This window comes from Myotis myotis, unplaced genomic scaffold, assembly GCF_014108235.1.
Source record: "Myotis myotis isolate mMyoMyo1 unplaced genomic scaffold, mMyoMyo1.p scaffold_m19_p_6, whole genome shotgun sequence".
In the NCBI taxonomy this organism is placed as follows: domain Eukaryota; kingdom Metazoa; phylum Chordata; class Mammalia; order Chiroptera; family Vespertilionidae; genus Myotis; species Myotis myotis.
The window spans coordinates 12,695,347-12,710,642 of NW_023416368.1; the positions used below are offsets into that span (position 1 = coordinate 12,695,347).

The window sequence follows — 15,296 nt, forward strand, 5'->3', positions numbered from 1 at the left end:
CTGAAAATGAGTACTCGGGAAATTGCTATGACATCGTGATCTACAATGGTGAAATTGAACTCAGAAGGATAGCACATTTGCAGATTTTGAATTTTGAGTTTAAGCAGTGCAGCTGAAAATAATACCATCAAGCTAATAGCTAGAGCAAGGAGATTAACACCAAAAGAACGCAAAGTTTAAAGAGTTAAAATCAAACAACTACATGGAATCTTATTCTAGTAAATATTAGATGCGAGCTGGATTACATGAAGGCATTTAATGGTTTTGCATGTGAGTAGAACAGAGAAATAAAAAATGTATCAATTTTGAAATCAAATTTTGTGTCATGCTTACCTATCAGCAAATAGTAAACCCCATTAGACTGGGCAAATTTTTATATGCTTTTAATATAAAATGTTAAAAATATGTGTAATATAGAAGTTTCCTGAGTTTATACCATAAGATTATGGCTTATGTTTTAGAAGAATATGGTACTTTGTGTAATATTCACCATCTAGAAGCTTCAGAATGTCAGCAAGGTTTACCTACTTGTGAGTGAGATTCAGAAAAATATGCTACTGCCTGTCAAACATTACTTAGCATTTGAGAAGAAATTAGTACTAATCAACTGAATGCTAATCTAACGTTTGCTTTGGGATGAATTATAAAATTGCTTTAAGACTCAGTGGTCTATTTGATGTTAATTTGGCTGACTTAGTTTTACAATAATATAAATACAAATCCCAGTGTCTCCGAATCAGCTGTCAGAATTCAACTGGGAATACTAATACTATATAATAAAGAGGTAATATGCAAATTAATCCTCACGCCCTCACAAGATTGCTGCCTGCGACCATGCTGGCAGGGGGGTTAGTGAGGGACAACCAAACGACTGAACAAGCAGGCTGTGTGGGGCAACCAGGCCAGCAGGGAGGTTAGTGAGGATGACCAAACGACTGAACAGCAGGCTGCATGGGGCGACCAAGCTGGCAGGAGGGTTAGTGAGGGACAACCAAATGACTGAACAGAAGGCTGTGTGGGGCGACCAGGCCTGCAGGGGGGGGAGGGGGGGGCTGTGCGGGGCTACCAGGCCGAAAGAGGGGGGGAAGTTGGGGGCAACCAGGCCTGCAGGGATGGCAGTAAGAGGCAGCCAAGCTGGCGGGGAGGACAGTTAGGGGAGACTAGGCTCTCGGGGGGGGGAGGGGGGGTGCGGTTGGGAGTGACCAGGCTGGCAGGGGGGGCAGTTGGGGGCGATTAGGTTGGCAGGAGGGGCCGTGAGGGGTGACTAGGCTGGTGGGGGGAGCATTAAGGGATGACCAGGCAGGCAGGCAGGTGAGCGATTATGAGCCAGCAGTCCAGGATTGTGAGAGGGATGTCCGACTGCTGATTTAGGCCTGATCCCCGGGATCAGACCTAAACCGGCAGTCAGACATCCCCTGAGGGGTCCTAGATTGGAGAGGGTGCAGGCTGGGCTGAGGGGGTCCCCCCCCACCCGCATGAATTTCATGCACCGGACCTCTAGTCTTATAATATTGCAAGACAGAGCCAAAAGGCTCCTGGATCACCCTAGAAGGAAGGGATGGGTGTTTTAACTAAAGCATTTTAAAGAGAGTATTATTTTTACAGAACTGACAGATAAAGCTTAGGCCACAGGAGATTATTTTTTGCATTAGGATTTACAGAACTAAAATTTAAGGGCACATAGGTTATATGTGGCATATGGCAGATGCAGGCAGTGACATTGGATTTCATTTTCATCTGCGAAGAAAGGGTAAGTTTTGGCTTTGATGTTTAAAGAAGCCCTCTTTACTAATGACATCTCTTAGTGCTTATAGCTTTTTAGCTTCATGTAAGGTCAAAACCTCTGTGAATTAGCATAGGGTTGCTGAATCAACTCTAGAAAAAAAACAGAACTTTCTCATTTGAAATGTTTTATCTTTAGTAGAATGCTTAAATGTCTATTCATAAAAAACAAACAAACACCATGTAAGCGTTAATACTTAAATTCAGCCGTTGCATGCAGTGAATTTCCATTCCAAAAACATTATACCTTGAAGGAAAACATCCGAAGAAGCTTTGGGTTTGTAGACAGAAAAGAGAATGCATTTCATTTCATTAAAAGAAGAGGAAGAAAAAGAAAAGAAAAAAGAGACAAAATAAGATAAATTAAAAATGCATTTTGAAAACATAGTAGGTGAAATAAACTAAAATTATAAACACAGAAGGACAATTTTGAACATGGAACAAAGTATATGCCTAATGTTGAAAAAGAGAATTTGGTGACTGCTAGTGAAATCTTCCATAAATTAACCCACAATTATCTAACTACAAAAGCCAGGGTTGTTCATTTGTGAGGAATCTTTCTATTATTTTATTTTCTAATTATCACTAAGAAGGTCTTAGTAAGTGAATCCCAACATAATGAATCAAAGCACATATTAAATGGGCAAATTAAATTCAGCCTCTCTTTCACTCCTTAGGTTCTTGCCTGTTCTGATAAAGCATCTAATTGACTTAAAAGGGGGAAATGCATGAAATTCTCAGGTAACTTCATTTTCTCAGTTTCTTTCATCTTCTTTATCTTCTGCCTTGTTTTCTTCTGTCATCTTCATGACCCTGGATTAAGGAATCCACATGTTTCTATTTCTGAAACAAAATGCACTCTGCAATGACCTACCTGTTAGAGAGGAGCAAAGGGCTTTTTCCCAAGGACTCAGAAAAAGAGAGAGAGGGGAGGAGGAAGGGAAGGAAGGAGAGAGAGAGAGAGAGAGAGAGAGAGAGAGAGAGAGAGAGAGAGAGAGAGAAAGAAAGAGAGAGAGAAAGAGAGAGAGAGAGAGAACTCTTCAGATTTGTTTGAAAGCCAGTCTTCTTGTGCCTTGTAATTGCTGGCAGGTAATAATGCTAAGTATCAGTAGAACCATCTTCTTGCAGGGGGAGGGGAGGGATGAGATGGAAAGTGAAGGAGAGGGAGAAAACAAAAACACAATTAGGAAATGAAAATAAGGAGAAAGAAGATGTGAAGGCAAAGAGAGGCAGAACAGACAGGGAAGAGGACTGCATAAAATATAATGAGTATTTGGGATTAAATTTTTTATTAATCATAAAAAAATGATGCTTCTTTCTTTACCTGTTATAAATTCTTACATTCAAATAAACATTTACCATGTAGAGAATCTCACTGGTGTTCTTGGAGATGCGTCCAGATACAACCTAGAATCAGCCGGACTTCCTCACTATAGTTTAGTCTCCTGAAGTCCACGGGTCAGACAGTTAGCCACTATCCTATCTCTCAAGGCTTTTAGAGCAGAAGATCAGGAAAGGCTATTCAATGGGGTGAATTCCTTGGCCCCTGCCTTGGAAGGGAATGGATTTGAACTTCCATGGGGCCTCCTCTGAGCCAGACATTGTGTTTAGGTGGGTAAATGGGCAGCTATATGCTCTCTTCAACATTAATAATAAAAGCCAATTGCATTCGGCATTCAAGCTTGTGCGTCATCATCTCTATTTAAAGTTTGGTGGCAAGGTGAAGTCATTCTCTCTGTTTCCAAATCACTGAAATCAATCCAGGTTAGTACTTATATAATTATCCACATCAACCATCATTGTCAACTAGTAAACGATAAGAACTTTAATGTGTAAGGTACTATGTAATGCTTTTTACCTCTGTTACCACATTTATTTCTCACAGCAGCCCTATAACATATTTTATAATATTCTGTTACATATGACAATATAAAAACATAGGAAGGCTAAATAACTTGTCCAAACAATAGATGAGACATTTCTTTTAAAATAAGAAGGTACACAGAGTATGAAACCAATAGAAGTCCTCTGGTGGCAACACACACACACACACACACACACACACAGACATTAGTTGCAAAAGTGTAGACTCCAATTTGAAATTTAAATTTAAAGATTCTTATGCCTTCTTGGTAGAAAGCTTTGGAGAGAAAATTTTAATTTAAAATATCAGTAATTTGAAAATATTATAGTAAGGGGCAGAAAGATGAAAATCAATGAAAGCTGGAATAATAGCAATGAGAGAGACATGCATCTCTCAGCAATGGTTATAGTCCCCATGATTTGAAGAGAGCAAGAGTCTGCCTTAGTGAATCAGGTCTCTCTTAACTAATAACCATAATGAATCCTTATGTCCCAGTCAAAGTCACACATTCAGTTGTCACCTTGGAGCCCAAAGTGTTGAGGCATAACCTGCAGATAGACTAAATGAGACAAAACCAAAACCAAACCAGGTGGTCTTTCTGCATAAAAATTTCAGTAGTCCCAGTGGGAAATGATACATACAGGGTTTTTCTTCTTTTTGTCTTTGTCCTTGCTTGGTTTCCGATTGCTGACAAAATAATGTAGGGTGCCATACTCCACCAAAGCAGAGAAGACAAATATGAAGCAGACAGATACAAAGAGATCCATTGCTGTGACATAGGAGACCTTGGGCAGTGACTTCCGGGCGATGGTGCTGAGGGTTGTCATTGTCAGGACAGTTGTGATACCTGAAGAGAGGCACAGTAGAAAAGGTCATGTGACCACATCAGCGAGTTGGGTGACTCAGCCACGATGGAAGCTAAACCTGTTCTGTGGCTTCTAATAAGCAACCTCAGTAATGGGAAAGAAAGTACAATTAGAATCATAGACTATGTCCACAAATATTGGTTGTCTCTTAAATGCCATTTAACCTCGTAGTGTCTCTGCTTCCTTAGCTCTAAAAAATGTGATAATTTTGTAATCATTACAATGACTTTTACATGCTTTAGTTGTGAAGAGTAGAACAGGCACAGGGACCATATTGAATATGCCTGATTTGTCCTCAATGATCAACTTGTAGTCAGTGACCTGCTTTTTGCTCAGGGGTCTCTCCCTCATTCCTTAGCTCACTCACCTTGCTCCCTTCTCCCACCATGGTCTTTTGCTGGTGAGCACTCATTTAATGAGTGGTTAAATGAGCTAACAGAGTGGCCATAAGAGGGATTTTAATCACCAGAAGTGTGGACTTCAAGAGAGGAAATTGATTTGAAATCTTTTCCTTGAAATATTTATGGGATGGATAGATTGGAATGCAACAAGCTATTTGTTCCATCCTATATAATAAAAGGGTAATATGCAAATAGATCAGTGATGGCGAACCTATGACACGCGTGTCAGAGGTGACATGTGAACTCATTTTTTTGGTTGATTTTTCTTTGTTAAATGGCATTTAAATATATAAAATTGCCGGGAGCTGGTCCATGCTTGCTGTTTCAAGGGACCTGGCATATATGGCATACTGTTTTTAATATGTTTGCTCACCTTCTTGGCACTATGTGTTTTAACCAAGGTCTCTGAGAAAGGTTGTTTCCCCAGGTAGGGATTTTCCCCTGAAGTTAGGGAGGGAATAAAACCTCTTAACTAAGTGCCAGGCGGGTAATTAATCACTTTAACTACGAACAATCATGCTTAAGCTACATAATCTTTACTCCCTGGAATGGAGATAAGAAACGCCCTAACCTTTGTAATAGAGATTGATAGGATTGAATCAACTGGTATAAATACAGATGTAACAAGACAGCAAGACTCCGAACTTAGAAGACAGAGCTTAGAACACAGAACTAAGAAGACAGAACCTACACAGAACTAGAGACAGAAGAACTTCGCTAGAGAGAACATGGCAAAAGATCCTGGACTGAACCTGACTACAGAAATGGGCAAGAGAACCTGACTAGAACCTGGTGACTGAACCTGGCTGGAGAACCTGGACAGAACCTGGCTGGAGAACCTGGCTGGAGAACCTGGAGAACCTAGCAAGAGAACATGGACGCAGACCCTGGCAGGAGATCCTAAGCAGAACCTCTCTGGAGATACAGACCAGAACTTGGCTGGAGATCCTGGCTGGAGATCCTGGCTAGGCTGCTGATCAACTGAACGCTGTCTCTGTGTCATTCCTTCTTCGCCGACTCCATCCACACCTTTGGGGACCCCTGGACCTGCTGGGGTTGGACCTCGGCATCTAGTATTTGTTTTACTATGGTTGCAAATATCAAAAAATTTCTATATGTGACACGGCACCAGAGTTAAGTTAGGGTTTTTCAAAATGCTGACACACCGAGCTCACAAGGTTCGCCATCACTGAAATAGACCAAACTGCAGAACAACTGAACAACCAATCAAAGTGTAATATGCTAATGATATGCTAAGACTGCTCAACCACTCCCTATGACATGTGCTCTCCACCAGGGGGCAGTTGCTCTGACCAGTAGGTTAGCTTGCTGCTGGGGTCCGGCCGATAGGGACTGAGCAAGATGGGCCAGACATGCCCTGAAGCCCTCCTGTGGTCCCTCCCTGGCCTGATCATGCACCAGTGGGGTCCTTCAGTCTGGCCTGCACCCTCTCGCAATACGGGACTGCTCAGGGGATGTTGGAGAGCCAATTTCAGCCTGATCCAGCAGGCCACTCCCCTTGGGAGGGCACCAGAAACAGCGCAAGCCTCTCCTGGTCAGGACTGATTGGGTACAAGCCAGTAGCAGGCACAGTGGGACCAGGATGAGCGAGAGCAACAGGTAGGAGCTGCAGGTGGCGTTGGACTGCAGGTTTCGGCCCGATCCCTGCAGGCCACCCAGAGGGACCCCACCCATGCATGAATTCATGCACCGGGCCTCTAGTTTATTCATAAGTGTACATACATTACTCAAATAGTCATGCTATGTGCCACACACTATACTGGGAATAAAAGATATTTGCATGCTGATGTGAGAGACAGACATAGTATGTTATACAACACATTCTACTCCCAGTGACAGTTAATCATCCTAAAGTAATAGGCTCACACTATTTCGGGTTTGTTTTAGCATGTAGCATTAGACACTGTATTGTTGAATAGTACTTATAACAAAAGTACCACATATAACGGGAAAAATCAAAATAACTTTATTTTGAAACAGTTGGGAGACTAAATAAGATTTGGCAGAGCACAAATATGCAAATGATATATTTTTAAAAAATTTCCCCAGTAATCACTCTGCCCTCAGGTTTAGTAGCCTGGGACAGATCATTTCTTCAGAAAATGACCACAATTGCCAACATTCCTTGGTCTTACTATGGTTTGTATTCTTTGCATGGAATAACTTATTTAACCTAATAAAACCCTATAAGTTAGGTAAAGGAAATGATACATGTTTTATATGTGAGGAAACTGTAATTAATAGAGATTAAAGGATATTTCTAAGTCCATACTATAATTGTGAGTTGCAATTCAGATTGGTTAGATTTCAAAGCCCCAGCTCTTAACTATTGCATGATTCTGCCTCCCTAGAAAAGACTGAGAAAGAGATGTGGTTCTAATTTTCTCATAGCTGATGAAAGGGATTATGGTTTAATAATTCATCTTTCAATAGCTTTATTCTTAGTTAAGTCTTTAGGGAATTTTACGTTGTATAAAATTTTTATTCATGGACCTAGACTCCAATGTCCCTGTGATTCTGTGGCTTTCTTATAATCTCTGTGCACCTTCTTCCTCATGTGAGAAAAAAATATGTGAAAACCTGAGACAAATATCACCATTATACAATAGATTGAGCAACTGTAAATAATCTTGAAAGTGGGGAGATGGATTCTCAAAATTTCACAGGTAATTGTGTCCTACCAAAAATAATCTTCCTATTGGCTCGTAAGTAGCCAATTAACATGTATGTATGTCCTCTAATGTCATCATGATTATGCATGTTGGAATTAATTAACAGCCTATGTTGTTCTGGTAAAGGTGTAACAAATTACTCTAGAAAAAATGAATGCTTTGATTTTTAGTGTTTGCCTATTTCGATGGTATTATTACTTTCACCTTGGCTGATGTCAAGCTGCCAATGTGACATCGCTAGACACACTATTGGGAAAGGACAAATGATGAGCTCTCATGAGCTGGTGTGAGTAGCTCCAGCATACAGAACTGCCCAGAGACCAACACAAAAAGTCTGTTGAAATTAGAAGGGTTTTTTTTTTAAGCTAACTTAAATTTATTAAGATAATTTACTGGGGAAAAAAAGCATATTAAGTTTGTTAAGAAAAACAGAATTAGGAAACTTTAAACATTGTTTTTCCTTTTTAATATACTAGTTTTCTTTAAAATGAAACAAAGAGCATTTCTATGTAATTGCTGAATGGATTAAAAGCAAATCAATTTGGAAAGGGGAATAAAGATTACTCGTTTGGGGTACTACTTACCTTGGATAAGTGCTATAACACCAAGAACTGTGTCTTACCTAGAGAAGTTCTGGCTGGCACAGCATCCTTATTGATCCAGAAAGACACCCAGGATAGAACAACAATGAGTGTGCAGGGGATGTAGGTCTGGATGGTGAAGTATCCCATTCTTCTGCTCAGGTCAAAGTAGACACACATGACCACATAATCTCCTGGGAACAGACCACAGATAGCACCATGCAACCCCTTATCAAAAACTGAAAAGCATTTAAAAATGAGCATATATTCAAATCTCTCACATTTAAAATGAGAGTTCCATACAAGGGTATGTTGAAAACCATCTTCTACCAACTTAGGCTAAAATTTAAAAAAAAAAGCAAAAGCAAAATCCAAATGAAACTGAAGTCTGATCCTTCTAGAAGCAATGTGACTACTAAAAAGAAGGAAGCATTTTTGAGCATATTCATCATATTTTCTTCTTTCAGGTGATTTTTGATGGTGCCTTTTCTGCCTACTTAACACACACAATATACATAGTTTTTGTTTGTTTGTTTGTTTGTATGTTTGTTTGGTGGGGAGAGATGGAACAGAGATTTTATACTGTCTCACTTGCCTAAAATGAATCCTAAGATTTGTAACAATTTTCTCTTGTTCTCAGGACCTATTTTCATACAACCAGAGGGTAATATGCTCGTGCTTAAAAGTAGTAAATTACTAGTTTACAATGAAATTCCTATGCTGAGACATTTTTTCCATATTTTCATTAAATAATATGGTTTTGCTTCATAGCAGTTACTTCAGTTGGCAATTTCTCATTTATTTTGTGTGGTTGTTTTTGTAATGCTTGTCTCCACTGTTAGACTTTATCTGCATGAGTCCAAAAAGTGCCTATTTTAGCCCATCATTACACTACTAGTAATTGGCATCCTGCTTGATTCTAAATAGGTATTTCATAACATTTGTTGAATAAACGACCAAATAATTGAACACACTTAAAAATGTAAGCATAAAGCAAAAAACAAAATATCAAGAGGCTGTATTTTTGAAGATTTGGGTTAAAAAAAGGAGTTTATGTAAATAATCCAGAATAGAGTCATAAAGGAATCAAGGAATAACCATATAGCTATACATGAGAACAATTTAATGGACACAATTTGAGGTCTCTGATTTTTTACAATCAAGAGTCATGCATTGCTTTTAAAAGTCCATGCCCTTCATTTTGCATGGTTCAAATGAAATTTTAGGGAATTTTGATTTTTAAGTTTAGAAAATGTACTATGGGGATATATCCCAGTTATCACAGATTTATGTTTTCTTTATATTCTTAGAGAACATCAGTTTTAAAGACTATATCTGCTCTTGCAATGGGAGATGAACACATAAGAGACTGATTTTCAAATATTGCTTCTTTTCTCTTTACCAAATTATAATTTGTCCTAAAATGCAGGGAGAATGAAATCCAAATTATGTGTTTCATTTTAATTATTTGGCTTCATGCCCATGTTTCCCTACTTACTTGGCTGATTTAGATCTGACTTGAAAATAAGGTACTGTAGAAGCCTCATGCAGACAAGACTGATTTAGCAGGATGAGATATTACTGCTCAGCCCAGTTCCTCCTCCCACTCTCAAGCTTAAAGCCACACCCTTCCAAGCTGCTGAGACAGAAAGCCCTCTTTGGCTCCTTGTCAAGGAAGTAAAGACTCTCCCTTTCGAAGTGGAGTTATGAGTAGCTGCTAACCCTGCCTTTGGTGGATTAATGTACTATTACTTGTCTGAGTCAGGCCTGGTGAAGGCAGTGACAATGACCTGGACACTGGGGAATTTGGCTCCCATTGGAACATCAGTTTCCTCTCATAGATCAATAAGTAGCAATTATTTAGTGATTACCTCTTAAAATTTGAAAGTACAAATTTATTTATTTTATCATTCTTTTTAAATCCTCACCTGAGGATATTTATCCATTGATTTTTTTTTTTTTTTAGACAGAGTGGAAGTGGCGGGGGGCGGGGAGAGATAGAGAGAGAAACATGGATGTGAGAGAGACACATCGACTGGTTGCCTCCTGCATGTACCCCAACCAGGGCCAGAGATCAAGCCTGCAACCAAGGAATGTGCCCTTTACTGGAATTGAACCTGACAACTTCAGCCCACAGGCTGAAGCTCTATCCACTGAGCCAAACCAGCTAGGGCAAAGGGGCAAAGGTACAAATTTCTTATTTAGAATATAATATACACAGGCTATGATTGAGGATTAAAGACTTTTAATTTGAGATGATCCCGACTAATGGCTATCTTTTCCCCACTCTGTTTCTTTTATCTGAATACCAGAGGCAAATGCAAGATGGAAAAAAAAATAGGTTTCTTTTAAAATAATAATATTCAGGAGATACTTTTTCTCCCCTTGAGAAAGAGTATTTTCCAAGTCCTTGAGAGTTTTTTCTGCATATTTTAAGTGTGTTAAATGACACTTTACAAGTTATACTATTTTAAATAAATCTGGACAATTTTAGTAACTTCTTTTTACTCCTTATCATGAAAGAGAATCTACACTTTGGCATTAATGTTCTGACTCTCTGAAAGGTGAACTTTAATTTTTCCTCAAATAACAAGATAATTATCTCAATTCAATTCTCCTCTTCCCTTTTGGCCAGCTTCTAAACTTCCATAGCTTTTTAATCCATCGATTTCTATTTTAAGATAATAGTTTCTGAGCATCTTTCATCTTTACCAGCAAATCCAAAGCTTTTTTTACCACTAGAGTACAGATTCAAATTTGGGAACTGGCCATTTAAAAAGAAAGCAGCTTCCCAGTGATAGCCTGATGCCTGTCTTATCTCTAAGGCCTTATCACTTTTTATATTTTAAAAAACTCTTGGGCCCAGGAGCCTATGAAATCAAATCCCCTGAGGGTGCTGCCTTAGTGATTCACCAAGTCAAAGGGTTCCGTGTCAACCCAGTAGAAGGTGATAGTTTCAGCCACTACAAATTTATTCTTTCTATTGAATTATTCTAACATAAATATTTAAAGTCATAGCATATTATAAATTAGTGTGTTCCCTGCTTTTGTCCCAAGTTAGGTTATAATGTGCAAGCTATGACTGAGGAGAGAAGCCATAGGATTTGAAAAACATCCATTAATGTCTATTCGTTATTTTTTATAAGCTTCTTATATCTAGTCTCAGGAAGAGACTGTCAACATCAGTGAACAGTGAACTCCAGTTATTATTTCTTTGGAGTGAAATAAACCATATGAAAGTTTTAAAATTCAAATTTACTAGAGCATTTAGGCTCTATTTCATACATGAAACTATCTCTTAAAAACTTGAAGATTCCGCCCTAGCCTGTTTGGCTCAGAGCATTGTCCTGCGAACTGAAAGGTCCCAGGTTTGATTCCAGTCAAGGGCACATGCCTGGGTTGTGGGCTTGATCCCCAGTGGGGGACTTGCAGGAGGGAGCCGATCCATGATTCTCTCTCATGGATGTTTCTATCTCTCTCTCCCTCCCTCTTCTTCCTCTCTGAAATCAAGAAAAATATATTTTAAAAAAACTTGAAGATTCCATGATAAAGAAATATGCCCCTCCATTGAACATCTAAAATCAGAAAAAACTAAATACTTTCTCGTTACCAGTAATGTAGCCCTACTATGTGCAGACACTGGGCTGAATGATGTGCATATATTATCTCTAAACATCCTAATCACTTTGTCAAGATAATAATAAAGACTTTATTTTGTTACTCTCTCATGATTCTTCCTCTGAATAACTATAGTGAATAGAGTATATTTTATTCCACCAGGTTAACTTTGAAGACATAATTACTATTGTACTCTTTTTTACATTCCTTTCTCTAGTCTCATCTTTATTTAAGTCAACAAATATTTTTAATCTCTGCTATACCTAGAACACTTATTTAGGTAATGTGGCGGTTAGCACCAAAGGAATTACACAACTAATTATAAATTAAATGGATTAAATGGGAACAAAAGTATTTTCTATCTGACTACAACTTAGATAGAGAGCTATGCTGAGACAATGCATTATATCTACCTTTAGTCTTTTTTGTTAAACTTTTGAATCTGAGGCATAATTCCTTGAGGTTCATTTGACCATTAGCAAGTAGAATAGTTGGTTGCATTTTCATTTGGGGAAATTACTTTCTGAAATTAGATCTATACCGTACCTAACACACAAAAATAAATTTAAAATGGATGGACCAAAGACCCAAATTTAACTGTGAATATAAATAATGCACATGGAAAATTGAAAATTTTTATTGCATGCTTCTATATTTCTTTCTGTCTTTATCTGCCCTGGAATCATATCTCACCTAGATCCATAACTCATCTCATTCCTTTTCCTCATTCCAACCTTCCAAACACTTCCCTTCAACCAACAGACATACATACTCTCTATTGTGACCAGACCTGTGCTAAGATTAAATAAAAGTTAAAACTTTATTTCCTCAGTCGATCAAGCTACATTTTATGTGCTCCATAGTTACACGTGTCTAGTGACTACTGTATTGTGGTATCACAGATTATAGAAAAGTTATTTCATTGTGGACAGCTCCATTGGACAGTGCTGATCTAAATTAATCTTTCTGGAATGAATTTCTGCTCATTCCCTTCAAGTTCCTGAGTATAGAATCTACACTGCTTAGTGTATGATTCTAGTCTAGTCCCTTTTGCCTTGAACCATACTGCACCATCCCAGCTGTGTCTCACATCACTTATGACCTTCTCATTTTATGACCATCCAACCAGATTTACTTCCTGCTGTCCCAAGGGGACCTGCTCATTCCTTTGTCCATCATGGTACTTGAATTTCTACTCTACTCTGTGCTCCTCTAATCATGTCATACACATATGCACACCTTTAAACCATCCCATAATTGCCAGTTGATGTCAGTACACACTAAAATTCTTTAACTTGTCCTGTAACTCTCTGTATGGTCGTTTCCCTGACCACATCTCCAGCCTAATCTTAAATAGTATTTCTTCACACTCTATTTCCTCCAATGCCCCCTGCTGCCTCTTGCTTTAGAGTCTTTTCACAGGATGATTCCCTTGGTGCAAACTCTAATACCTCCATCTTAACTGACTCTATTCTTTCTCAGATGTCAATTAATTTATCTCAACATTAGCAATCCTTATTAGATCAGCTGTCCTTAGTAAGATCTCATAGCACCATCTATGACCACAGTAGAGCTGATTGTACCTGAAGGTATATGACTGGTGTGCATGTTGGAATATGCTCTAGTTTATAATTAGTCCATGAGCTCCATGAGCAAAGTAGCTGTATCTACTTTGCTCACTGATTTTACTCTCAGCATCTAGTACAGTGCCTGATATATAGAAGGAATTCAACAACTATTTATTGAACTAAAGGCCCGGTACACGAATTCATGCACAGGTGGGGTCCCTCAGCCTGGCCGACAATCAGGGCTGATTTGGGCCATCTCGCCCAGTCCTGATCCGGGCTGATCTGAGCTGGCCAGCTGTGGGAGGGACCATGGGAGGTTGGCTTTGGGAGCACACTGACCACCAGGGGGCAGACGCTCAATGCAGGAGCTGCCCCCTGGTGGTCAGTGCGTATCATAGCGACCAGCTGACCCGTCGCTTGGTCACTTAGGCTTTTATATATAGAGATGAATAAATTTAGCTAAAAAGGCCTTGAAGAAAATTCTGGGTAAATTATACACCAAAAGCATTTAAAATCAAGGCAGAGATCAACATGGACTTTTAAAATATTAAACTTTTACTTTAGAAATTATTGCTTCTGGAAATAACTTTACTGGATACTTTTCTGAAGCCTGCGGATGTACATATAAGGTCAGAGAGAGCTGTTAGCAATATTAACTGCTTGCCTAGGAGAAAAGAGGGAAAGGAAATTAGCTACATTAGAGTGGCTACATTATGCTTATTAAAGAATCGATTGGTGATTTCAGCTTCTCAGCCAGATCCAATTAGTGCCAGACGAGAACAAAGGGCTTGGCTGCTGAAACAGAACCATCAGTCTGCCACATCGAGCCTAATAGGTACGTTTCCATCACAGAACGGCACCATTTTTATTTCATCTGTTGCTTGTTTAAGTTCCTATGTGAAAAAAAGAACAAAATAACAATTGGGGAAATACAATGAAAAATGAAAGTATAATATATCATATTTTCAAGGCTAAACCTATCCCCAGTGAGGAAAGAGAGCATAGGATGGTGGTGAAAAGCAGGGACCACTTCAGGTTAGAGGCAGAGCTGGATGGAGCCCAGATTTCTTTCAAGGCTGATTTATAAGGGGTTGATCTGTCAGGAAAAGGGGATGAAAGAAGCAGGAAAGGTCAGTGGGGAAAAGCTAAGCATGATTTATTTCAGCCTATGCAGGAGGGCTTCCAGGAGGTTCTGGAACAAACTGCACCACAGAGTTTGTCCCACCTTGAGGCAGGAGAAGCAGTCATTAGTACTCTGCAGGCTGGAGGAGATGGTTCTGTGGTAGCCAGAGGCAATTCTTCAGAGAAGGGGTCAGTAGCAGGCTGGTAGAAGCCAACCTCTGCAGCTCCCAGGGTTAAAAAAAAAATCCTAGCCCTTTATTACCTGGTTGTGTGACTTGGGGTAAGTTCCTTAATATTCTGTGTCTCAACTTCTTTGCTAGAACTCAGGGCTATTGGTGAACATAAGAAAAGTTAATACTCTTAATATGATTCCTTAGTGTAATTCCTGACTCATAGTAAAAGGTCCATGCATGTCAGTTATTACAAACTAGTGTAATGTTATATAAAGGAAGCCATTGAAATTCATGGAAGACAATGCATGTTTTATCTTAGGAGATGAAACTTTCAGACCCAAGAATCCTGCTACCCAAACCAGTACTGCTTCTGGAGTCAACAGCCTGTTCATTCTGATCCATGATCAGGATCATAGATGTAAAACCCCAGCCACACAGAGAAAAATTCCTTTCATTTCTTCTTGAACCTTATGTAACAAATGTCGTGCTTTTAGGAGGATGAAAACTCATTTGTCTGGAATACCAGACTGTCTGACTCAACAAACCATACTAGAGATTTTCTCTCAGAGAATAGCTTTAGACGAAAGGAAGCTCAATATTTACAGCCTCCAGAGATTAGTGGTTTTCT

The 15,296-nt window shown here is 39.1% G+C and overlaps 1 protein-coding gene across 2 annotated transcripts in view; it reads right to left on the bottom strand.

Annotated features, from left to right (window-relative positions):
• The window catches only part of GABRG2 (gamma-aminobutyric acid type A receptor subunit gamma2), an 89,841-nt gene that overhangs the window by 3,378 nt on the left and 71,167 nt on the right, over positions 1–15,296 (bottom strand). Inside the window, exons 7-9 of one of the 2 annotated variants that reach the window (XM_036315282.1) lie at positions 8,229–8,381; positions 4,288–4,493; positions 2,030–2,053 (exon numbers count right to left, since the gene is read on the bottom strand). In XM_036315282.1, the coding sequence (XP_036171175.1) occupies positions 2,030–2,053; positions 4,288–4,493; positions 8,229–8,381 (383 nt within the window). The remainder of the gene's footprint in view (positions 1–2,029; positions 2,054–4,287; positions 4,494–8,228; positions 8,382–15,296) is intronic. The other variant, XM_036315283.1, reaches the window with a different exon arrangement.